We start from the raw sequence: 26244 nt of genomic DNA on the forward strand, positions 1-26244 counted from the left end.
ACTCAGAATGCTTGTTCATGTAAGAAATGTTGCATGCATATTCGTGTTGCTCGTCTTCGTGTCGTTGTTGTTGTAGTTGTTGCCACCGCGGTGACTCAAAGGGAAAAGACCCAGCAGAACTCGAGTATCCAGCAGCGTCCACTGGATGCTCCCAGAGATAAAGTGTAAAACAGATATTGAAAGATATGTGTTGGCCCAGGGAGGGGCATCTTGTGATCTGTGGTGGTTTGTGCGGTGAACAGACAGGGGACATGTTGGGTTTTGTGTGAGTTGTCGCCAATGTGATATTGCATGAGGGAGGGGTGGTGTCCACACCGAAGTCTGGTCAGACTCTCATTTCATGACGAAGTGTTGCTTTGGAAGTGAATTTCCGGTGGAGGTGGATATTGTAGTGGTGGTATGTTTGCTCATGTGCCCAGAATGCCAGAGAGCACCCTTTATTTATTTATTCGGGGAAGTCTGGTAAAACAAATTTTCAAAACGATGACCACTTATTATGTCCATTGTGAGACTGATTCAGAGATGTTTTATATCTTAAAGCTCAGACTCAACTTTAAGATGTAAAATCGAATATGAGCCTCTGTGAAGGCTCACCTGCACACAAAACGTCACTCCATGCCTCGTTTCCCATGGCAGCAATGCCCCAGTAAACCTACTCATTATCTTTTAGTTGATAAAATCCATTATTTATTTTCTGTGTGATTAATGATAACTTACTCCCTCATCAACCGTTACTCCTTCCATGATCAATGGTTCCTTCCCTCTTTGAGTCGTTCTTTTCCTGACAATCAATTGTTACTCCCTCCATCATCAATGGTAACTAACTTGAGAATCATTGTTTACCCCATTGGCCCTTCCATGATTTGTTTACACTCTCCATGATCAATGGTTACCCACTCTCCTCTTGATCACACTCTGAAAGTTATTACCCTCGCCAGAGGAGAAGGAATTGCATTTGGGTCCGTTTGTCTATTTGGCCACCCAGAATGTGGTAACGTAGGTCACTAGTGCCACCCAGTGGTAGTTAGTAGTACACATTCTCCTTTTCAACTGAGTACAATACATCTATAAAGTATGTACATTTACAATGTGAGTATCTCGGCAAAGTATGTACAATTAGAATGTGAGCACATCGCAAATCGGGGCCAATATATTTGCACCCTTGCACTTTTTTCAAATAAGTCACAATTTTCTCGAAAAATAAGTTGAAATTGACAAAAGTATTTGGTCTCCACAATTCTTTATATCACTGTTAATATTACAGAACCTTTGTTTTTGATTCAGAATTTAATGTATCATTTTAAATCAGAAAATAAAAAGAAATTGCATTGACAAAATTATTGACACCCTCGACTTCATATTTGGCAGCACAGTCTTTGGACAAAATAACTGCAGCCAAGTGCTTCCTATAGCCATGAATGAGCTTCCTACACCTCTCTACTGGCAGTTTGGCCACTCTTCTTGTCCAAACTGCTCCAGTTCTCCCAGATTTGAAAGGTGCCTTCTCCCAACTGCTATTTTCAGATCTCCCCACAGGTGTTCAATGGGATTTAGATCTGGACTCATTGCTGGCCATTTCCGAACAGTCCAGCGTTTTGTCTTTAACCATTACTGGGTGCTATTTGAAGTGTGTTTGGGGTCATTGTCCTGCTGCAAGACCTATGACCTTCGACGGAGACCCAGCTTTCTGACACCAAGTTGAAAATTGCACTCCAAAATGCCTTGGTAATCTCCTGATTTCATGATGCCATGCACACATTCAAGGAACCCAGTGCCAAAGGCAGCAGAGTAACCCCAAAACATCACTAAACCTCCTCCATCTTTGAACTCAGGGAAGGTGTTCTTTTCTTTGAAGGCTTCATTTTGTTTTCTGTAAACATAGAAATGATGTGCTTTACAAAAATCTCTAATTTGGTCTCATCTGTCCATAGAAGGATTTTTGCTTGTTCGGGTGCGTTTTGCCAAACTCCAGTCGGGTTTTCTTATGTCTCTCTCTCAGCAGTGTGGTCCTCCTGGGTCTCCTGCCATAGAACCCCCTTTCATTGAGCTGGCGACGGATGATGCGAGTTGAAACTGTTGTACCTTGTGTCTGAAGGTCAGCTTGAATTCTGTTTGGCAGTTGATCGAGGTGATTTCTCCACCATTCCAACAATCCTTCGCTGCAATCTTTGATCAAGTTTTCTCTTGCGGCCACATCCAGGGAGGTCGGCTACAGTGCCATAGGCCTTAAACTTCCTGATAACATTGCGTACGGTGGACACAAGAACATCAAGGTCTCTGGAGATGGACTTGTAGCCTTGAGATTGTCCATGCTTGGCTATATTATTGTGTCTGACCTCCTCAGACAATTCCCTGGTGCTATTTCTTTTCTCCATGCTCATTGTGGTACACACAGTGACACAAAACAGCAGAATGACTCCTTCTCTCCATTCAAACTGCTTGAATGAGTGATTTTTATATTGCAGGCACTTGCAATTCACCACAACAACAACAACATGCATTTTAAAGGCCATTTTCCCTGCTAGAGCGGGGGTTAGCCTTGCGGTCACCATGACAATCTTCTCCATTTTGCCCTATTTTCTGCATCTCTCCTTGTTAACACCCTTGCCCGCATTTCTTCTTCCACCATCTTTAGCCAAGTCTTTCTCAGTCTTCCCCGTCCTCGACTTCCTTCTACATTCATTTCCATCGCTCTTCTCAACCAGTCACTTTCATTGTTCCTCAACACATGATCAAACCATCTCAACCTGTTCCTCTTCACAACATCAATCACAGGCTCTATTCCCATCATCTTTCGCAATTCATTATTTGTCTTCCTCTCTCTCAACGATACTCCGCACATCCACCGAACCATTCACATTTCCACCCTTTCCAGCCTTCGTTACTGCTCTGCATTCATGACCCATGTCTCGCTCCCATAAATCATAACACTTCTCACGCATGCAGCACACACCTTTCCCTTCAGCTTCAACGACACCCCCTCCTCATCAGCACGCCACTCAGTTCCCGAAACTTCTTCCATGCACATCTCACTCCAGCAACCGTTGCCGAGTCTGATCCACCTTCTCCATTCAGCATGTCTCTGGGGTAGCAAAATGTTTTCACACCTTCCAGCTTCACGCCGTCTCCAAGATCCAACTCAACATTTCCTCCATCTGCAGCTCCCTCTGTGCACACCTTACATTTGAATGTAGCTGCCACACTGGTTAATGACCCTCTCAGACCACTACATTTTTGATGAACCCACTCAGCGCACATTGTACATTGAATGGAGTTCACTCCGACACCCTTCCTCACCACAGGTGAGTTCAATTCCAAAGTAAAATAATTTCGAACAACTTCTAAAAGGTGCCAATATTGTCTGGGCCATTTTTGGATTTCTGTGTGGAATAAGCTAAGATTTAGTAATTTTTTCAGCTTTTTTTTTTTTTTTTTTTTTTTTTTTTTGTTCCACTGCAAACTAAAGAAATACATAAGTGGATACCAAAATATTTTTTAATTTTAACAATTTTCTGGAAGAAATGGCGCATTATTTTAAAAAAGTGCAAGGGTGCCGATATTTTTGGCCACGACTGGATAAAGTATGTACACTTAGCATGGGGAGGGGTTGGGGTGTGCATGTGGAGGAGGGGGGTTGGATGTATGTGTGTGTCGGGGTTATATCCAAGGGGGTCCTCCATAAATGTCTACAAAGTATGTACAATTCGAATGTGAGTGCTCTACATCTTTGAAGTATGCACGGTACAATTACAATGTGAGTACATCTATAAAATATATACGATAAAACCACAAAAGTCCAGGTGAGGGTATACAATCTTTGATTGCTTGTTCTATCTCGTTTTTGTATTTTATTTTGCTTTGACAAAGTGTGAATGCTCGATACTTCATACACACCTCATTTTTCCATGGCGATAAACATACTCTTATCACCTTATAGTTCATAAAATACTTGAGCCCTTACAAACCTACATTTAAGCCCAAGTCGCTGATGATAAACAGGCTCCTCCACCCTCCATCCCTTGTCTGGTTATTCTGTCCATTGTGAGGTATAGACAGGAGGAAAAGTCAGCATTTGTAACTCCTTGAGGCATTTCTTGTTAAAAGTTGGTAACAAGTGTTTCTAACATAATTTGGGTATGCTGAATCCGAATCCGGTTGTTACCAAACTGGCAAATGCTTTATAGTGGCTCAAAATCGCAATTCAAAATGGCCGCCAAAATCGCACATATTTGATGTGTCAAATTTTGTTATTTCATGCTTTAGGTTAAAACTATGTTAGCAGAGTAGGTATTTGGTCTTTTGAAAACACTTTCAGCATGGATAATTCAAACTAAGTTGATACCAAGCAAATACAAGCTGCTGGCACCCCGCCAGAGGACAAAATCCAATCAAAATCCAATGATTGCGGTAAGATCATCATTCGAATCTGACGCATTGTCCAGTTCATTTTTCAGCTGCTCGTCATGCTCCTCAAGGTAGCTTGTAAGTTGTGGTAGAAGCACTTGCCAAAGTGCCTGCAATGTTAGTTTGTGAGCTCGCATTCCTCTAGAATATGACTTGCCTGCCATACAGTGTTCTGTGGTGGACGGTCCCATAATTCCACTCTCGGATCAGATATCTGCTAACCCAGACGACTGCATGTGCTGGCCAATAGCTTTGAGAAAGTTCAAGGAGATATGAAGACCACCAAGGCGAGGGATGAGAACTTCCTTGAACTCCGGTATCGCAGATTTCAACTCCAGTAATTTGCAATACAATGCTTGGTCTACCGTGAGTACTACATACTTTTGACCTAGCTTTGAGCTGATGTGCATGCAGCGTTTTATGACCGTAGTAAGAGTGTCAAGCTCATGCGCCGGGGCTTGAATAATTGGTAAGTAGCCAATCGTTGTCATTTCTGGATCCGTCGTGCTGTAAAACTGATTGTGTTGCGTCCATCCCAACTGTGGATTTTCATTTTGCCGTTTCATGAAGAAAGACATATCTGTAGCTCGCGCCAGTTGCGCTGATGCGTTTTCATGTTCAACTTCGGTGTACCATTCTGGCTGGATTTCCGCAGTAAACGCTGGTGTACGTTGTGTTTCCCTGACATTGGCTTCTATTATGTTATTCATGGCATCTGGCACTGAAAGTGATTTATGCTTCGATGGTACAAGATCATGGAAGTTGAAGTCTGGAGCAGGACCTCGTTGCCACACAGCCATCTGAGTGGCATGGAACGTGTTCTTTCCATCCATCGATGAATCATTGATGTCAATGTTATCTGTGGAAAAATGTACAAATTTTCCCGGTGTCAAATTAGGGGGAATGACTGCACCCTTTTCAGTATCCATGTTCTTGATGGTATGCTCTGCCAGAGCATTATCCACTTGTAGGATGGAATCGTAGCTGAAGACATGACCTGCATTATTAAACAGTTGCACCAGATGTTTGGACCTCGTTGCCTGGTGCAATGTACTTCCAAGTCCAATGTGCTTTGGGGTCCACTTTTTCCCATGGCTGACTGCAAATACAATATCTTGTGCAATGTTTAGGACGTTTGACCGAACTTTTGCCTCAAGTACTTCGTCGTCATTTTCATCAGTGTCACCATCAAGAGCTGACTGGCCTTCAAACAGAAGACGAAGGAACATATGTAGGGAATCTGGTATACATGCAGCTGCATCATCTTCACTGACGTTGAATCCTTTGTGGCCTGGCTGTGACACGAGGTCTCCTCTAATCTTAAGGGCTACGTGGACTAATGAAAGGAAAATGTCATCTCCAGGTTGATGGACTGGCGTGAATAGTTCGTCGTTGTCTTGATCTTCCATCTGTGAAATGGGAATATGGCGATATTTTGTGGGAACGAGAAGCGTTTTGTTTCCCGAGGGTGCCCTATCTAGCATAGGGATGAACTCGTAGATCTCCGTCAAATGATGTTTTAGCTTTTCTGTGAAAGAAGCCCTGCGGCTGAGAAACGATGGTGGAATCTCAATGTTTGCATCCTTGGTCAGGCAGCAGTACCGATTGAAAACATCATGTAGTTCCAATACATGTCCTTTCTGAGCTGAGACTTGCAGCTCTGAACATAGCCACGCCATGTTTAGATCAGTTCTGTGACTAATGCTTTGAATAGCTTGTGTGGACCTCGTAAAGTTCATATAGCATTGAAGGTGGTATTTGCCTTCTGACGCAATCAGATCGTTGACACATGCAACTCGAATACGTAACACTTTATCAAACTGTGCCGCCTCGATTATCTGCGCACTCATTTTCTGTGTTGTTACAGATGCAAGTCTATCTATGCTTTATATGCACAGTTTGACAGAATAAGCATTTGTCCCAGTCAGTACCCAGGACAGATCCTCGCAATATATGTGTTGATCTGGAAGAGATGCATGTTTCTTTGCTGCTCGATGCTTGTTCTCCATTTGTGTCCACACTACATCCTGATGTTTTCTGATGCTGGTGCAACCGCTGAATTTTTCCCTTGTCAGGAAATTGTGCGTAGCAATGAGTATGCCACACAACTGACTCTGCATCTGTTGACTGAAGCACAACTTCGAGTCTATGAATAACATCTCTGTTGCTATCATCTCTGAGTTTACTTTGTGCGGTTACAGCATCTCGGAGTGTCAGCAAACCCTGCTTCCCAGCCTGGTGCACATCCTTGTCGTCCTTCTGACAAATGATACAGAGACTCAGGGATGGTGATGAAGATCGCCTCTTGAGACTAAGCACTGGGTCCATTTTTCTGAAAAGAGATAAGCCATGGTTAACACTCGTACCCAATAAGCATGTTCTCAAATATACAGGTTATAATACTATACTTATAATTAAGTCTTAAATAAGCCGCTCCGAGTGTACACATTTAAACTGTAGCTTAGACAACAATATGTTAGCATGTATATCTTACCTAATGCCATTGCGCTGATTAAGTATGTTAAACACCTTAACTAAGTCCACGGATTGTCGTCCAGCATAAAATGATTCCAATAATCTGAAAGAGAACTTATGAAAAGCAATAACATGAATGAGGCAGTATAACTACCACTACTCCAGGTATCATCCAATATGTTTGCTGTTGTAGAAATAGTCAGTATTGTGATTAATGAGTTGTTTTAACTCTAAACCTTAAGTACTACATTCAGACACCAATAACATATCTGTGGCTAGTGGGAAACCAAATATATGCATTTTTCAAATTTTACTGCGGCCATCTTGGATTTTGTCCTCTGGCGGGGTGCCAGCAGCTTGTATTTGCTTGGTATCAACTTAGTTTGAATTATCCATGCTGAAAGTGTTTTCAAAAGACTAAATACCTACTCTGCTAACATAGTTTTAACCTAAAGCATGAAATAACAAAATTTGACACATCAAATATGTGCCATTTTGGCGGCCATTTTGAATTGCGATTTTGAGCCACAATAAAGCATTTGCCAGCTTGGTAACAACCGGATTCGGATTCGGCATACCCAAATTATGTTAAAAACACTTGTTACCAACTTTTAACAAGAAATGCCTCAAGCATTTTATATAAGGGCCTTTTGAGGTTTTACGTCCTGTCTAGTATAAGTTATTGGCATTGTTAATGAGTGAAAAAAATTCCGAATCGAAACACATGAATTGTTTGAAATGCAAGCTGAATTTGTGCCACTAATTGGCAAGAGCAAATGATCATACTCAAGAAAAGCTCAATTTCTGCCATGACTCTTACAAGCCACACATGTCTCAGCCTGCACAGCCAGAACCCAACCCAAAGTAAAGCATTTCTTGTCAGACGAGTAATACCTGCTCCCTCTGCAAGCAAAATATGATGTCAACGAATCACGTGCACTGTGCCATGTCTACTGGTTAAAATTGCATGTACGAAAGAAGTGATCGTTTTTTAAATGTATAAACATAGCTGTACACATATGGATATACACTGACTTAGATGATTTCATTTCAAACTTGGCATTATCCTTTCCTGGCCCTCATTACCCCTTTCCTCTGGCAGGAGTCAGTGGTTAAAGCACTTGCACTGTGCCACGTGTATCGGTGAAAATTCCAAGTAATCTCCCTACCCTCAGAGGGTGTGGGTGGTGGAAGTGGGAGGATGGGGGGATGTTGTATGGCCGTGACCTGACAATGGGTATCCTGGCCACGTATGCAACATTTAAATGAAGTTTGCCAAACAGTTGATTCTATAGGTTCAGACATGTCCACATCCAGAGAATTGCCAAGTTTCAATACGAGAACCTTTTTACGCCAATGAGTCTGTCCAAGCATGTTCTTCTCTCTTTTATTAGTCCCCTACCAGTTTCACCGGAGTTTGTCTGTCCGTCTGTCACAGGAGTTTGCTCTCTGTCTTTCTGTCCGTCCCACGTCTGGTTTTCCAGATTTTTTTCCCCATAACCTTTAACATATTCAACTGAAACTTGGTACATGATTTTGTTATGACAAGTTACAGAACAAGTTTGAGTGTTGGGGCGCTTCGCCATTTTCCACGGAGTTATGTCCTTTTTTGGACTTTGATATCACATATTATATATGGGTCAGTTTTCCAGACTCCCCCCCCCCCCCCCCTCCACCCTATGCTTTAACATGATAAATTACAGAAGAAGTTTGACTTTCAGGGTGTTTCGTCAATTTAAAAAATGTATGGCTTTACTGTGCAAAACTACACACCAGGTTATCGTTTCAGTATTCTGTTTGGTTGACTGGATAAGTCTGTTTGTTATAAACAGAGAGGTTCAAATTTTGGCTGGTGGAAATCTTTACCTCCACCACCAAAGGTGGATGGAGATTACGTTTTCACCCCTGTCTGTTTGTTTGTGAACAAGGTATCTCAAAAATTTGTTTACGGATTCGGACGAAATTTGGCAGAGATGTAGCGTATGTGACAAGGACGAAATGATTAGATTTTGGTGAGGATTCAGATCCGGCTACAATTTTTTTAAAAGTGATTCTTCACCATTGGGAATAGGGCCAAAAACGATACACAGCAGGATATCTCAAATTTGTGGACAAATTTGGTTGAAACTTGGTGGACCGGTTGGGTGTGTGACGAGGACTAATGGATTCGACTTTGGTGAAGATCTGAATGTGGATTCCGATATGAGGATTATTTAAATTTTTAAGTGATTCTTCACCATTGAGTACAACAACAAACAACAGGCATGTTAAGGCCATTTTCCCTGCTAGAGCGTGGGTTAGCCTTGCGGTCCCCATGACAATCGTCTCCATTTTGCCCTATTTTCTGCATCTCTCCTTGTTAACCCCCTTGCCCGCATTTCTTCTTCGACCATCTTTAGCCAAGTCTTTCTCGGTCTTCCCCGTCCTCTACTTCCTTCTACATTCATTTCCATCGCTCTTCTCAACCAGTCACTTTCATCCTTCCTCAACACATGACCAAACCATCTCAACCTGTTCCTCTGCACAGCATCAATCACAGGCTCTATTCCCATCATCTTTCGCAATTCATCATTTGTCTTCCTCTCTCTCAACGATACTCCGCACATCCATCAAACCATTCGCATTTCCACCCTTTCCAGCCTTCGTTGCTGCTCTACGTTCATTACCCATGTCTCACTCCCATAAATCATAACACTTCTCACACATGCAGCAAACACCTTTCCCTTCAGCTTCAACGACACTCCCCTCCTCGTCAGCACGTCAGTTCCCGAAACTTCCTCCATGCACATCTCACTCTAGCAACCGTCGCCGGGTCTGATCCACCTTCTCCATTCTTCACCATTGAGTGATGGGGCTAAAGCCAACATATTAGCAGGATATCTCAAAAAGTTATGCATGGATTTTGGTTGAAACTTGGTGGACAGGTTGTGTGTGTAATAAGGAAGAATCGATTCAATTTTGGTGAAGATCCTGAAGGATCATCCTGAAAAAAAGGTGAAGAAGAGTAGAAATTTTAAAGTGATTCTTCACCATTGAGTGATGGGGCCAAAAACGATACATATCAGGATGTCTCAAAAAGTTTGTGAACGGATGATTTTGATTAAATGCGATTCTGTATTGTGATTTGAGTCTATCCTGGGATACAAAACGTAAACTGTTCAGCTGGTGCAGGTATGCTGTCTAATGAGTGTCGTTCTAGTCCAAAACTTCAACTTATTCTGTAGCTGTACATACCTAAAACAATTTGTCCTGCTGTATATGGCTCACAGTTGCTGAGTGCTTGGAACAAGAACATTCATTGGGACCGACCATAGGGGGACATATACTGCAAAGCAATTCTCAATGTGTGCTTGTTTAAATTATTTTGTTTGTGAGCCATCACCATTTCGTATTATCCCCAAGTCCTATTCCTAATCTTTTATATTCTCACCAACTTTCATCTTCTGCTCATCTGCACTTTTACATATTTACCAAGTTTTTCCTATTCTTGTGGTGCCTGTTGGGTTCGTTCCCTCTCAGCCTTTCAAGCCCCTTTGCTGCATTTTAGTTGATTATGAGGCATAAGTTGGAAGTGTGTTTTGGTTTTAAAGCAAAGGTGTTGAATATTTCCTTTTGTGCACATACGTGCTGACGACTAAATGGTCTTTATTACCTTCGCCAGAGGAGAGGGTATTGCATTCGAGTCCGTTTGTTTGTTTTTTGTCTGCACAGAATAAATCTGATTTTTCTCTGCAACCGTTTGTCCGATTGACAGGAAATTTTCACCATATGTGCAACTCCACCTGAAGAATAGAATTTTTTTGATAATTATGACGTCATAGGTCACGTGGTTCAGCCGCCATCTTCGAAAACCGAAAAACTTTGCACCTTTATATCTCCGAAAGCGCTGAATAAAAAAAATTGAGACGGCTCATTGTAAAGAACTCTCCATGTGGAATAACATCTGTTAATGATGTCATAGGTGTTAATAACCCTAGGATCCTGGGTTCGAATCCCGGTCGATCGCTGAATTAACGCCAGGGGGGTTGACTCAGCCTGTCATCCTTCCGAGGTCGGCTAATTGAGTACCAGTTCACTGGTAATTCCCTGTTTGTCGTTAAAGGCGGCAAAAAGGGTTGGCGTCAGGAAGGGCATCCGGCCGTAAAACATTGCTTCAAAAAGGGGACCGAAAAACAACAACAACCACGGTTCCCGAAAAAGGCCAACCCCCGCTTTGCGGGGAAAAATGGCCTCTAAAGGTGGTTATATTTTTTAATGACGTCATAGGTGCCTCCATTTTGACATCATAATTCGACAAGTACAAAACTTCATCCGATAAAGATGAAATTTCTTGAGCATAATCTCGAGATAAATTGAAGAAAAAAAAAATGATGACGTCATCGGTCACGTGGCTCTGCCGCCATATTTGTTTTAACACAAAAGCCTTAAAAACCACTGAAAACACATCCTGGTGAGGGTCTGCAATCTGATTGCTCTTTCTTGTTATTTTTGCTTTAACACCATTCAGGAGATCCACAGCAAAGCACGAGATATAGTTCCTGAAGACAAACCGAGGAGGGGCCCCGAACCACCACCTGTCGGGCACCATGACATCATCACTGATGTGGGAACTTTTCAAACCAGCCAGGCCTTCATTGTGAGTGCATCCCATGATGGTGTCGTTAAAGTTTGGAAGTGATGTGCCGATGGTTTAGCGATACAGAAAGTGCATCTAAGACCATCTGCATTTTTCCAAAGGATTATTGTGGTGGTTTCATTGTTCAGGTGAGGTTGTAATCCTCATGTGCTTTTCACACATTGCATTCCATTTTCACTCAAATTTTGCTTCAACCCTCTGAATAATTGTAATTTTCACTTGAACAAATTTGAAGATTACCTGATGAGAATGGGATGGATGTATTACATATTTTGTTTATTTTTTTTTTGTAACAAAAATTTGAAAAATAATGTTATATGCCACTATCAAATGCCGGTGGCTCATCCACAGCAACTGTTATACCTTTCCCTTATCTATATATTTTTTTAATCTAAATGAGGCTTGGTAATAAAGTGGACGAGTGAAACAATGGGAATGTTCAAACAGATATTGAGCTTGCTACTACAATGGTGTTCCAGTATTTGAGAAAGAAAACTTGTTGAAAATGTTGTCTCAAGGATACCATACTTGAAAGTTGAATAGTTTCCCATTATTAGCTTGAAGTGGAAATAAAATTGTCTCAACTGCAAACTATGGTGAACATGTATTATAGTAAAATGTAACCGTTTATTCATATGAACCTTGTTTCACCAATTGCTGTATAATTTTGTTCAGAAGAGCTTGCCTATTTTTCTTGAATACAATGTCAAGGCTCAGGATGTAACAGAATAAAAGGAACAATAGAACAAGGAGGAACACACCTGCAGCGGGGTTTTTTGTTTTTGTTTAGAGGCAAGGCCAATGGAAGAGCTGTAACAGTACGTATTAGGATGAAAATAATGAAAGGAATAGCAGAAAGGGAATGGGGAAATGCCAATAGTGGGGGTGAGGGAGGATAGATCGATAGACAAATAACGGATACAGGTAATGATGATGGGTAGGGGAGAACGGAAGGGGTGGACAGGATAAATACAGAAGCAAAATTTGGGGGAGGGCATAACTTAACGAGGGTAGAACATATTGTTTTGGACGGGGAACGATTTCAGATGGTGTTGAACAGCTGTCTTTGAAGACCTGGAGGGAAGAATGAGATTGAAGAGTGTGGAAGTTGGTTCCACAGGTGGAGAAAAAGAGGAACAAATGAGTGGTGAGCAGTGATCCTGGAATTATATAGTTTCATTAAAAAGGGCTTCGATGGTGGACCACATGCACCCTTCAGACACCAGGGTGGTGGTGGTGGGAGGGAGACAAAGCATAGAAAGGGCAGAGGGTGCAAGTCCAGAAAACAGAGGTGCATGACAGAGTTTGACTTGTCTGCGCTGGTTAAGTGAGAGGCCCATATACTCAGCTTCATCGCGAAAGATTCCATTGATGTTGAAAACCTTTTTTTTTTTGGCATAAACTGAGCAAGATGCGAGGAAGAAGAGCCAGCTCAGAGGAGAGAATAGTACTGAAAAAAAACCAAAAAACCTTGAGGCCTTTTTCCCCCGCAAAACGGGGGTTGGCCTTTTTCGGGGACCGTGGTTGTTGTTTTTTGGTCCCCTTTTTGAAGCAATGTTTTACGGCCGGATGCCCTTCCTTCCGCCAACCCTTTTTGTCGCCTTTTTACGACAAGCAGGGAATTACCAGTGAACTGGTACTCAATTTGCCGACCTCGGAAGGATGGCAGGCTGAGTCAACCCCCCTGGCGTTAATTCAGCGACCGACCGGGATTCGAACCCAGGATCCTTGGATCCTAAGCTGGCACCCTAGCCGCTAGCCCAACACCAGGCTCAAAGCTGCAGATAAAAGCCTTGTAGGTGGGCTCAAGTGCCAAGAAAGGACTTTGTTGGACGGAGGATGTCCAATCAGCAACTGGCTTTGGAGGTCAACTTTGAAATGTGGCTTGCCCAAGAGAAGTCATGACTGAGACCCAAGAGTTTGAACGACTGAACTTCCTCAAGGGTTGTTGAGAAAGTAGATGTGAGGAGTGCAATAGCAGTGAATGGGCCGTGCCGGTCCTTTTGACCAGCCGCTCCTTTTGCCGGTCCTTTTTAAGACCAGCCGGCTTGAAGACCAGCCGGACCAGCCGGTCCTTTTAAAGAGAGTGAGCGTGTGAGATTTGTCAGGATTGAAAAACACAATCCAAGTGTTTTGACCAGATTTTGAGATTTGAAGAGAGGGAAGATGCTGCAACTTGCCTGTCTGAAGGATGAGGAATGTCACGGCAGAGAATGGAGTCATTGGCAAGAGATAGGGTTCAGGGAAACTTAGAAAAATGATGGATGTGGGGATGAAAGAGGGCTATGGGATTGTGCAACTTAACGTTGTGCAACTTTAAACTATTTTAAAACATTCTATTTTTTAATTCGAAATTCCGCATGAGCAAGCGTTGGTGGTTTCAACAGCAGCAACAGGCTTATTGCTGAAAACGTTTTATTGAGTATTTATAGCTATGGTTAAAATGTATTTGAAAAACATGGCTTTCTATACATAGCGAATTGACATTTGCACTTTAGTGTACAAACCATAAAGGACTATTGTACAACAGACATTTTCTGTTCGTCACTGCTATTGCACTTCAAGATGGCAAAATGTCAATGAATAATTAATCATTGAAATTGGGGAGGGTAGGGCAAGGTGGGTAGAGAAGGGCAGGGGGAAGGAGGGATACTTTCAACTGTAGATTCAAATCTCCAAGTTAAATTTCATTATGACCGATTCATATGTACAGTATATATATATATATAAATCAGGAAAGTGACATTTGGATGTTTAAGACGAGAGTGAACATGCAAAACTGATACAAAAAAACAACGCACTACAAATGTAAACAATTAAAATAAAAAAAAGAACAAACATGCAAAAAAGAAAAACAAGATTTAGTTCTCATGCTCTTAATGCAAACACTTTTAAATTGTGAAAATGGCTGGTTAAAACAAAGTATAAATATCGTGGAACGAACATGTACGACTGTTCATCAATTGGAAATAAAGGCATGCATTTACACTGAGCTTCTGCTGAAAATACTGTACTTTACAAAGCATCAAGTCAATGTGTGCTTGTCCACATTGCATTAAAATACAGTATATGTACGCGACAGGAATCGAAACTACTTGTGTTCAGTTCATGTCTAACTTTAACTATGCACGGCCCATTATTGCAAAAAACAAAAATAACATTTATCAGTACATCGTAGCACGACGTGCTCCGGCTTGGCAATGTGGAGGTTAATCCATGGGCACAGCCTCGTTTTGGTGTCGGCAATAAAAAAAGGATCACCAACAAACGAATGGAAAAAATATATATTTACAAAAACTGCTCTGAAGAAGACACAATCGGAATATTTTGCTTGCTTTCAAGGAGCAATGTGAACAATTAGATAATCCAGGTAATCCTGAGCAAATCAAGCCGCCATGGAAATCTTTCATTTCAAGCTTAGGCTTGTTTTCACATTTTTTTTTTCATTTAAAGAACATAGTGCTTTGGTCTTTGCAGTGGTCATTGCATCCTAAATTGACGTTGAGCAGTGAAGTTTCAAGTGGTGCATTCGGATCATTTGCCTCGGCATGGGCTTGATCCACGTTGCTCCGATGACTTTTTGCCGTAACTCCAGCACGAGTCCTCCAGGAAAACGGAATTGGAAACCACTCCGTACAACCAACTCTTTAGCAAGTGCGGACAATCACTTTGCTGAAAATAAATGAGGTCGAAGAGGAGAGTGGGTTGTTGGGGACATGAATGGAAGAGGTAGGTTGAATGTGGAGTGGCCATTGGAGCCGCAAAGTAGGTTTGTACTTATCTATACCAGATACAAATCTACATCATGGTGTCCCATGTGGGTTCCTGCTTTGTCAGTGATAGCAGGGAGCGAGGCCTGCAAAGGGGGGAATGGAATGAGACCATCTCCAGCTGATTGTGGTGGGAAATCTGAAAGCAGCAGCATTGATTCTGGAGGAACCTGTGGGTCAAGAATAAAAAATTCCACTTTAAACTTATGGAAAATCCTTGTACTGTTTTACTGATTGAAAGTAGTAGCTTAAATAAAATTCATGAGAAAAATATGAAATAGAAGTGGAGGGGGGACTGAAGCTAGAATTCAACTAAGGATACATGTGCACACAAAATAATTTAATTTGAAACTAATTAAATAATGCAACTATCACTGAACTTAAGTGCCTGTCGTAACATTAACCAGTTCAGCTCGTGATACTAATGCATGAAATTTCAATATTTGGTGTCACCACCTTTTTCAGGCAAAAACGAAGAAATTCGTTTTAGAACGCTTTCCTGCAATTTCTGGAGGAATTCAATTGGGAAGTTGTTCCTTGAATTCTGCAGTTTCCCATAATTTGTCCTTTGATTTTGGTTGTTTTTCGTTTTTCTTCCTGTCCAAATAATCCAAAAGTATTTTCAGAACTTGATGTGCTATGTACTCTATTACAGTGTGTCGGTGCTGCTGGAGCAATTTCTTGGCATGGGTTATGCTGGGTGGTTCATCATTGATGAATTGAATGGAGAAGGTGGATCAGACTCGGCAACGGTTGCTCGAGTGAGATGTGCATGGAAGAAGTTTCGGGAACTGAGTGGCGTGCTGATGAGAAGGGGAGTGTCGTTGAAGCTGAAGGGAAAGGTGTATGATGCATGTGTGAGAAGTGTTATGATTAATGGGAGCGAGACATGGGTAATGAACGTAGAGCAGCAACGAAGGCTGGAAAGGGTAGAAATGCGAATGGTTCGACGGATGTGCGGAGTATCGTTGAGAGAGAGGAAGACAAATGATGAATTGCGAAAGATGATGGGAATAGAGCCTGTGATTGATGCTGTGAAGAGGAACAGGTTGAGATGGTTTGGTCATGTGTTGAGGAAGAATGAAAGTGACTGGTTGAGAAGAGTGATGGAAATGAATGTAGAAGGAAGTAGAGGACGGGGAAGACCGAGAAAGACTTGGCTAAAGATGGTGGAAGAAGAAATGTGGGCAAGGGGGTTAAGGAGAGATGCAGAAAATAGTGCAAAATGGAGAAGATTGTCATGGGGACCGCAAGGCTAACCCCCGCTCTAGTAGGGAAAATGGCCTTTAAAATGCATGTTGTTGTTGTTGTTGTTCATCATTGCCTTCCCAGCAATAGTTATGGCAAAAATATGTTCAGGATTCCGGCGATAGCTCGCCTGCACTTTGTGATGGACACCAGGGATCTACGTCTTCCACCAACTAATGCTGACAGGCATTAGCCCAATTTAACGTCTATCCGAGGGATGGCACACACATTGATGAATCGCCCTGCCTTCGAAACACCGGGATGACCGACCGTTTATAGTTGAACCAGCATTCAAAAGCAAGCTAGACACCTTCGAGGTGAGTGTGCATACCTCTAGCGAAACCATCCTGTCAGCCTTCCAAAAGTCTTAGGCCCACCACATTGTTAAAACCAATTTCTCTCTTGCAGGTAATATGAACTCACACCAAGCACAAGATAAGCCTGACGAGACTCAAATAATAGTTTTACACCAATAAGGCAATTCCAAGAGCGAAATATCCCACAAAGCATGTATTTCCAGCTGTGGCATTCAAGCAACAATACAAAAGCACAAGGAGACCCGATAAGTTAAAGATATAAAATGGATTGGAAGGCCAAATAAACTCAGCACAGATGCGCACTGCTTAGACAAGTTCCTTAATAGAAAGAAAAAAAAATCAAGTGCTGAAATTACAGAAGAACTGGCACAGACATCAAGGGTTCAAGTGGACTCATTTACTGTCAGGTCAGAAGGTCTCTTATCAAAAGTGGTTTCCATGGGTGTGTTGCTCTCATAGAGCCCTTTCTACATAAAGGTACCAAGGCCAAGAGACTGAAATATGCCCAAGAATGTCAGAGTTGGGATGCTAATTAGTGGGGAAAAGTACTTTGGCATGACGAATCAAAGTTTGAAATGTTTTGAACGAAGAAGAAAGTATGTCAGAAGGAGGGTTGGTGAGAAGTACAAAGATATGTGTCTATAGCCTACTGTGAAGCATGGCAGAGGCTCTCTTCAGGTTTAGGGATTTATTTCTGCTGCTGGCATTAGTGATTTGGTGAGAATTGAAAGAACAATTAATGGTGAGAAGTACAAGCAGATGCTAATCCACCATAGTATCCTGTCAGGAAGGAGGTTGATTTCCAAAAACTTTGTTCCCGACCACACTGCAACTAAAACATATTTACAAATAGTCAGGAAACCTACAACTTAGAATGGTCCCCTCAAAGTCCTGACCTTATCATAGATGCTGTCTGGGATTATTTGGGCAGGAAGTACACACACATATACACACTACAGTACACACATATTTTTTATTTTTTTATTTAAAAAAAAATATATTATATATATATATATATATATATATATATATATATATATGTATATATATACATATATATACATATATATATACATATATATATATGTATATATATACATATATATATACATATATATATATGTATATATATACATATATATACATATACATATATATATATATACATATATATATATATACATATATATATATATATACATATATATATATATATATACATATATACATATATACATATATATATATATATATATACATATATATATATATATATACATATATACATATATACATATATATATATATATATATACATATATATATATATACACACACAGACTTGGCATTTAATATGGAATACATTTTTTTTCTTGACTTGGGTTTACTTTCTGAACTCAGTATATCAATCTGGTGAGTTTCTTTTACCCTTCGGTGATGTCTTTGTTGAAAGAACCATGTCACTGATTGTCTTTCGCAGCAAGAAGTCAATAACAGGATTATATCACAGGTGGCGTGACAAAATGTAAGGACAGGTACATTTGACGATTGGCTTCACAATCGGGTATATAAGGGTTGTTGCGTTCTGTATCAGTGGAAAACAACTGCTGGTCGTATACAAAAGTTACTGCCGCTTCTTCTGGAGATGGTCCGTCAACTTGACAATGCTGTTTGTCATGGAGCGGTGGCTTTACGAAATTCTGGCATGAAACAGCGTGCTATTGCTCGGCAGTATGGCATCACTCAAGGTCAGGTGTCAAAATCCTGAAACGAAATGCTCAGAGGGGTGTCCCTACTCCAACACTGAGGCCAGGACATCCCCACAGAAACACAAGGAGGGATGATCGCCAGCTGCACCGGTTAGTCTGCAATGGCCGAACCAAGTCAGCTAATCGGCTTAGGGCTGAGTGGCAGCAACTGACAAATGTGCCTGTATCCAGAAGGCGAGTCAACCAACGACTGGTTCAAGCAGGCTATCGTGCCAGGCATCCCGAGAAAGCCACGCCTGACCAGACAACACAGCCAGCGCCAATTGCAGTGGGCCAGAGAGCACCGTCAATGGCAGCCAGGACACTGGAGTCACGTGACCTTCAGTGACGAGTCTAGATTTCTGGTCTATCGTCAAGATGGCGGCGTCCGAGTGCGCAGACAAGTGCATGAAGCCCACAACGAAGATTGTATAGTGCCAAGAGTCCAAGCTGGAGGTGGTGGGGTGACCGTTTGGGCTGCCTTTCATGCAGGGGGCAAAACTGACCTGGTTGTTCTGAATGGAAACCTGAACCAGTTCAAGTACAGGGTCATTCTGGAAGAAACATTGCTTCCATTTGCTCGTGCAGCCTTTCGAGGAAACTTTGTCTTCCAAGATGACAATGCACGGCCTCATCGTGCTCGCATGATCCAACACTTTCTTGCTGACCGTGGTGTAGAGCATATGGAGTGGCCTGCCATGTACCCGGATATGAATCCGATAGAGAACTTGTGGGCAGAATTAACGCGTCAAATCGACAACTTGGACCAGCAGCCGACCTCTGTGCGTGAATTGCAGCAGACTATTGTCACTGCATGGCAAGCGATTCCTGTCCAAACCTTGGCAAATCTCGTGAACAGCATGCCTCGACGTGTACGTGCTCTCCTGAATGCTCGTGGGGGTTACACGAAGTACTGAACTGTAATTTTACTGTCCGTAATACCAGTCGTAATTTAACTTTTGTTTTTGTTTAAAAAAAAATTGGCTAATGTGCAAAATAAAGAGATACTTCTGGAAAACGTACAGAAGTTTAACAGTACTGTCCATGAATTGAGTTCGATATCAGTTTCCATCACTTTCAAGGATCAATTTATTTGTTTTGAAATGTCAAATGTGGTTTTTGTTTCTTTTAAAGGTCACATTAACAAAATCTAGAATAATTTCAACATAATTCCAATGAACTTTTGGTTCTAAGACATCTTGAAAAGTAAGTTCACCCCCACAAAAAATATATTCCATATTAAATGCCAAGTCTGTATATATATATATATATATATATATATATATATATATATATATATATATATATATATATATATATATATAGTAGTAAGGCAATGGCAAACCACCCACTTCAATCATTACCAATAAATTGCCTAAGCTGCACTGAACCTACCTTCAGGCAGAACACCAGAATTGATTTATTTCAGGAAATGCCACATTTAATGATTTCAACATACCTGATACCCCTGAACAAAGTTCAGGATCTCCTTCATGCCAGAATTATAAGGTATGGCTGGCATTCGCATCATTGCTCCTGGTTGAGCAGCTATGGCTGAAGTTGGAGTCGGGATATATCCGACTGCCATAGGAGGCATCACGGGACTGAAAAGTAATAAAAGCGATGCATAAAGTTAATTTTGCATATCAAAATGCCATGTCGAGAAAAGTAGTTGTTAGAGAAAAAGATGCTCCATTTGTGACAACCATAAATACTCCAGAAAACATTTTTTAATTGAGTTCTATCAGATAAAATGTAAATGCACACAGTTAATTTTTGCCAAATTATATGATCTTCAACTCTGTCGGAATCTACCTTCCACCTTTTCACCTCTCATTCGGATCTTCAATTCCACCTCTCATTCCTTCCTATAACCGTTTTCTCTTTGCAAAATCGTTATTCTTGCACTTATATTGAATAAAGTGTGGTCATACTGATATGTCCTTCCATCCTCTCCATCCCCATTCCTGTTCTTTCAGCCCCTTACTTGCGCTTGAGCTTGTAGCGAGCATTGTTGCCCTCTTGCATCCTGTTATGTCCCTCTACTGGACTCTTGGTGTATTCCCTCTCTCTCCACCGTGTCATTGCTGTTCTGTTCCATGTTCACTCTTCCATCAGCCCCAACTTTAGATGGAAAGTGTGCATTCACACACTGTAGAGGAACATCATGTATAATGACTGATCTTCATATTACATGATTTGGTCCTTTTAGCCTTACCGTTATCCATCATTTGTTTTACTTCATCTGTTACACCTCGTCTATCTGCCGTCAAGCTTCTTACTAAGTTGCTCTTCCCTTTTCCTGCAGTCCTTCTCCTTACTCCCTTCTTTGTTTTATATTCCCTCTTCATCTTGTTGCCCCCTCCACAGACATCGTATGCACATACTAACTACTCGAGTCAAAGACATCACATTTCTCACCAACTTCTCTCAAAAGGGAATGTAATCACACATTTTGTTATGCAGCACCTGTATAGTGAAGTTTGTTGTTCGTCGATTAGGGCATAGGCAATTCAATGGCACAACAGCCACGGTAGCCACCACCATCACCACCACTACAACACCAACACCCTTTTCCCCTCCATCAGAATTTACTTTTTATTTTCTTGCCCATATGCCTCACCCAGATCAGGATTCCCAGTTCAGGTCAGCAGCACTGCCTCGCATGGTCCTTCAAACCCTGCACTGCACAGCATCCATGCGATGCAAAACGGTGGGGCGAAAGGGGTGAGGCAGGCCATGTGTATCAGCTGTGCCTGGGCAGCTGTGCAGTGGGTAGCCATGAGCCAGGGCACTCACACAATCATACAGAATGGTTAATCACTTTTGCATTGGCAGTTTCCTTTTTTTACCGTTTGGGTTGTGGCTTATATGGTCCTGCACAATTTTGAGGAATTGTTTCTGTTCTTTATGATAGCAGCATTCACCTTCTCATACAAGATGTTGTAGGAAGTTAAGGTCATTGCATGGATCATAAATGCCATGAACAGGAGTGAACCATGCCCAAAAGTAGACTCGAACAACAAAAATGTTCTTTCCCTGTAAAGTCATCAAGGAGCTTGCCATCCCAGTGAACTTCAAGTGTTGGTGAACAAGGCTGTTGGCTAGAACTGTTCCTTTAAGTTTTTGGCAAATTATTCGAGGAAGTGATGTCAAACTCTTTGAATTGAGGAACGGTTGATGATTAACTCCACATCATGACCGAGGCTTTGACCTGTGATGGCAATGACAAAGGTTGCTTTTCTGTCAATCAACTTGGATCAAGCTGCTGTTAAATTAGGATTGAGAATTCTTCTTCTGATTTACTTTTTTGGCTTAAAAAATGATTCATTCTGGAATATTCAGAATATGCAGAGACGACGTGAGCCACAAAGGAAAACTTCAACCTCTGAGCAACCAATAAATATTAATCAGCATGGATAAAATTTGGTGTGATTTTTTTTTTGTACAAATGGAGCAAAATGGGGGTGAGAGCAAGTTGAACATCCCAACTTCAAAAATAAGGATCACTGGTCTTTGTCTTCTACCGACTCCTCTCCGGCCTTGCTCCCCCAGCTCTATCTGTGCTCTGTCCCCCAAATATTCCTACAGGTCGCACAAGATCTGCCAGCAACCCTCTGATGGTTAAACTGCCAACATCAAGACTCTCTGCTCACCTTCACTCTTTCATTCCTCTTTTCTGCCACCTCTGGAACAAACTCCCTCACTCCCTTCAATCCCACTCCTCCCTCCAGGTCTTTAAAACAGCTGTTCACCACCAACTCTTATCTTCTCCCATCCAAAACCTTGATATCTTCTACACCCGTTAATTCAAATCCTGGAAGTTATAGCAGTGTCCATGTGTTTTATACCTCTCCCACCCCCCCATCTTCCCATGCCTCCTCCCCTCAAGCCCTCTCCCTCTACAGATCTTCCGATGTCCCTGTTCTCTGCTGTTGTACTTGTGTGCTTCCCTCTCTCCCCATCTTGTCTCCCCGCTCCCTTTATTGTATGTTTTGTGTGTCCGTTTTTTTTTATTTGTGATTGATGTTAGTGTATACAAAAAAAAAAAAACATGCATGGATTATACCAAAAACTTGGACACAAGAGGAAGCAATTGAGCCCATAATGCCGACACCAACAACACGACATGAATTGAAGCTGCAGGTTTATCTATTTACGAGCAAGCCCATGGGCCACAAGCCCACTTTTTTGCATTGTTGATGGCTTTAATTTTTTTTATTGAAGTTCCAAGAACAGGGAAACAGTTAGTGGGTGTATTTTTACCACTTGCCAGGAGCCAATAACACTACAGCTAGCCTTGCACAGCCAATCGGCATCTTGTGACGTCGCCAAGTGAAGTGGAGCTTAGTTCACGCTTTCTTCGGGCACTTATTGATGTGAATAATAAAAAAGTTTTCGGCCAAATCAAATTTTTTTTCTTTGATCCTGCACTGCCTGGTACCTTGGCCATTAATATGGTGCCATTTTCAACTTTGCACAACCAGTGATTTGGGACGAAATGCAAAACAGACAGACATTGGGTCATATTATGTAAATTTCACTGAGAGGAGGGGAGGTGGCCGCAGGCAGAGGGCGTCACTCGGCTGTTTTGGGGGGGGGGGGGGGGGGGGGGTATTACCTGATTACCATTACATTAAGATTCTTGCCTGATTACCATTCCAACTCTCCCCTTCTTTACTCTCAGCCTACGGCCCTCATCCTTTCTCTGTCCATTTGTTTAAAAATAAAAATCGACATTTATTTTGTTTCTGCCCTTCATAATCTTAAACATCATTCAAATCACCTCCTTTCTCATGTAAATAGAATCCTGTCTCCTTTAGCTGCTCCTCATAGCTTAGTCTAGCTAGCTCAGCAATCGATCTGGTCACTATATGCTGTACCATCTATATGGCAGCGACATGCTTCCTCAGATGTGGTGACCCAAACTGTACACTGTCCAAGATGGGGCCTAACTAAATTCCTGTTGTTTTAACACTACCTCTTGATTTGTAAGTTATTGCCCTGCAAATATGTGGTATCGATTCAGAGCCAAATACAGCAGACATCAAAACGTAGAATACGCTGCCAATCACTTCTTCGTGCCATTGATATTTATATTTTGCCGCGATAGATTTCCACTGACCTGTAGATTAATAAATGTATCTGCATTACATGTTCTTCATCAAAATCCCTTTGTATGCAAAACAGACAGACATTGGGTCTTTATATGCAAAACACTGACTGGTACTGAGTTGTTGCTCTGCTCTGTCCACACCACTCATCCACCACCCTCTATCATGGACTGTCTCTCCACGTTCCATCCACGGTTCCATCCTGTCTGACATCCCTCCTCAAGTCCTCCCATCTCAACCATGGTCTACCGATTTTTTTTCCCCCTCCTGCTTTGCTCCTTCAACAAATGTGCTCTCTTTGGAAGTTACTATTCCTCCATCGACACCAGGTTCCCATCCCTTTTCAGACACTTAACTCAATCTAGGTACTTTTTATTACAGTACACACTGGTGAGGGAACACTTACATAATCAAATGCGGTCATAAAGGACTTGATTAGGACTAATTATATTACAAAATGGATGTCAAAATAAGCCATTTTGATGATATGACATTTAGATCCGTCCTTCCAACCTGCAAATCTGCATTGACTAACCAATCCTAAAAGTAAAACACGGATCATGCATACACTTCACATTGTTTTTAACCATCATGTCAATGTTTCATGGTTAATTAAGTGGGCATTATACCATTGAAGGCAAAAAAATATATATTTTTACAAATATACAAATGCATCAATTAAAATGTTTGTTTCCTAGTATTGTATATATGTACCAAGTTTGAACGTAAATGGACTTGTCATAGAGAAGATATAAGCTGTAAAGTGGTAATTCATCATTTGTATGCATCTGGTTACCATGGTAACCATGCATAATATAATGCTATGTAATGTATACCAATGTAATGTTCATATATCAAGCAACATGTACATATATAGTTTTGCATATTTTCAATCAAGACATTTTATCAAAAAGTGCATTACTGTGATTCAGTGTTGTTTTTACTGTGTTCAGTGTAATGGGGAGCATTACACTGAACACAGTAAAAACAACACTGAATCACAGTAATGCACTTTTTGATAAAATGTCTTGATTGAAAATATGCAAAACTATATATGTACATGTTGCTTGATATATGAACATTACATTGGTATACATTACATAGCATTATATTATGCATGGTTACCATGGTAACCAGATGCATACAAATGATGAATTACCACTTTACAGCTTATATCTTCTCTATGACAAGTCCATTTACGTTCAAACTTGGTACATATATACAATACTAGGAAACAAACATTTTAATTGATGCATTTGTATATTTGTAAAAAAAAAATTTTTTTTGCCTTCAATGGTATAATGCCCCCTTAACGAACTCACTTGGGGTAATAAGTTGTGTAGTTCATGTATAACTGGGCTGAGGTAGCTGGCTGAAAATATGGGGAGTTGGTGGAAGCAGCTGTTGGTGGTAGTGATGGTAGATGTGGTAGATGTGGTAGATGTGGTCCACGTGGTCCAATAAGCATATGATGTGGGTACATGGCTGCATCAACTGGGAACATGGCCACTGGTGCAGGGGCAGCATTGTAGTTTGGTGGTGACAGGCCTGCCAAGTCAAATATTATTGGATTTAACAACAAATATTGGCTGTACCTTCCCACAAAACTATACCATAAACTGGTGCAAATTACCGACGAGCACGGCATTTAAGACTTTTCTATACAATATCTCAGCTCATGAGAGTGGAGGTTTAATGTTGCTAAAGTTCAGGCATATTAGATGCATTACTGATCTCATCTCTTGGCAAACAAATTGCACCATAATGGAATTAGGCCTAAATGCAAAACCATAAGGTAGCCGTTGTATAATATTGCACACAAACTTTTAAAATTGGCTGTCAACAAAAGTCAATTAACCAACTCCAAATATACTAAGGCAGTCATGAAATATACATCTTCGTGAAGAAGAAGAATTTAAAATGATTCACGTTACCCCCCAATACCCTGCAATTTGTCCCAGGCACCCATCACCAAGGGCCAAAAGCTTGAAAATAGAAAGAGCAGGTGAGCCCATGCTGAAGGCCACGCAATGTCCACACTAAAGAGTAGCCAGGTAATGCCCACACCCCAAAGAAATTCAAGCACACTGCTGCAACTCTTGCCATAATGGTCGGTGTGATTTTTTTTTTTTTTTCCAGGCTTCATGTTCACAATAATTATGAAGATAAAATGTGGTGTTAAGGGTCAGGATGCTCCTTGCTGCTTGATAGACATTTGGAAGGAAAAACAAAAATGTGATGTGCTTTGGAAGAATGACATATTTGGAGGAATATAATTATCAATCATGTCAAACGAAGATTTTGAAAAAATTTTAAAATACAAAGGCTCAGTCTAAATTTTGAGTCACAGCGGTCTTCCTTAGGCCGTGTGTGCCAGATTGTAATAAATTCTTCAAAAGAAAGGCAACATAGGCCTGCACTAAACTAATACAAAGTGTCATTTTCTGTAAAGTATAAATTTTAAAAATAGGTATCCTTTGTATACAAGGATGCATTTACTGAGGTAGCGGATTGGCTATTTTACCTCATGTT

At 41.2% G+C, this 26244-nt stretch overlaps 2 protein-coding genes across 3 annotated transcripts in view; one reads left to right on the plus strand and one right to left on the minus strand.

Moving 5' to 3' along the window:
* LOC144890779 (phosphoinositide 3-kinase regulatory subunit 4-like) overlaps positions 1 to 12275 on the plus strand; it is a 66815-nt gene extending 54540 nt beyond the window's left edge. The window contains exon 8 of the mRNA XM_078772605.1: positions 11387 to 12275. Coding sequence (XP_078628731.1) covers positions 11387 to 11557 — 171 coding nt within the window. The 3' untranslated portion in view covers positions 11558 to 12275. The remainder of the gene's footprint in view (positions 1 to 11386) is intronic.
* Positions 12276 to 13886: 1611 nt separating this feature from the next.
* The window catches only part of ESRP1 (epithelial splicing regulatory protein 1), a 70442-nt gene continuing 58084 nt past the window's right edge, over positions 13887 to 26244 (minus strand). For both annotated transcript variants that reach the window (XM_068107951.2, XM_068107950.2), the window contains exons 13-15: positions 25035 to 25260; positions 20058 to 20202; positions 13887 to 15455 (exon numbers count right to left, since the gene is read on the minus strand). In XM_068107951.2, coding sequence (XP_067964052.2) covers positions 15297 to 15455; positions 20058 to 20202; positions 25035 to 25260 — 530 coding nt within the window. In that variant the 3' untranslated portion in view covers positions 13887 to 15296. The remainder of the gene's footprint in view (positions 15456 to 20057; positions 20203 to 25034; positions 25261 to 26244) is intronic.

Source organism: Myxine glutinosa, chromosome 2 (genome assembly GCF_964187855.1).
Source record: "Myxine glutinosa chromosome 2, kmMyxGlut1.1, whole genome shotgun sequence".
NCBI lineage: Eukaryota > Metazoa > Chordata > Myxini > Myxiniformes > Myxinidae > Myxine > Myxine glutinosa.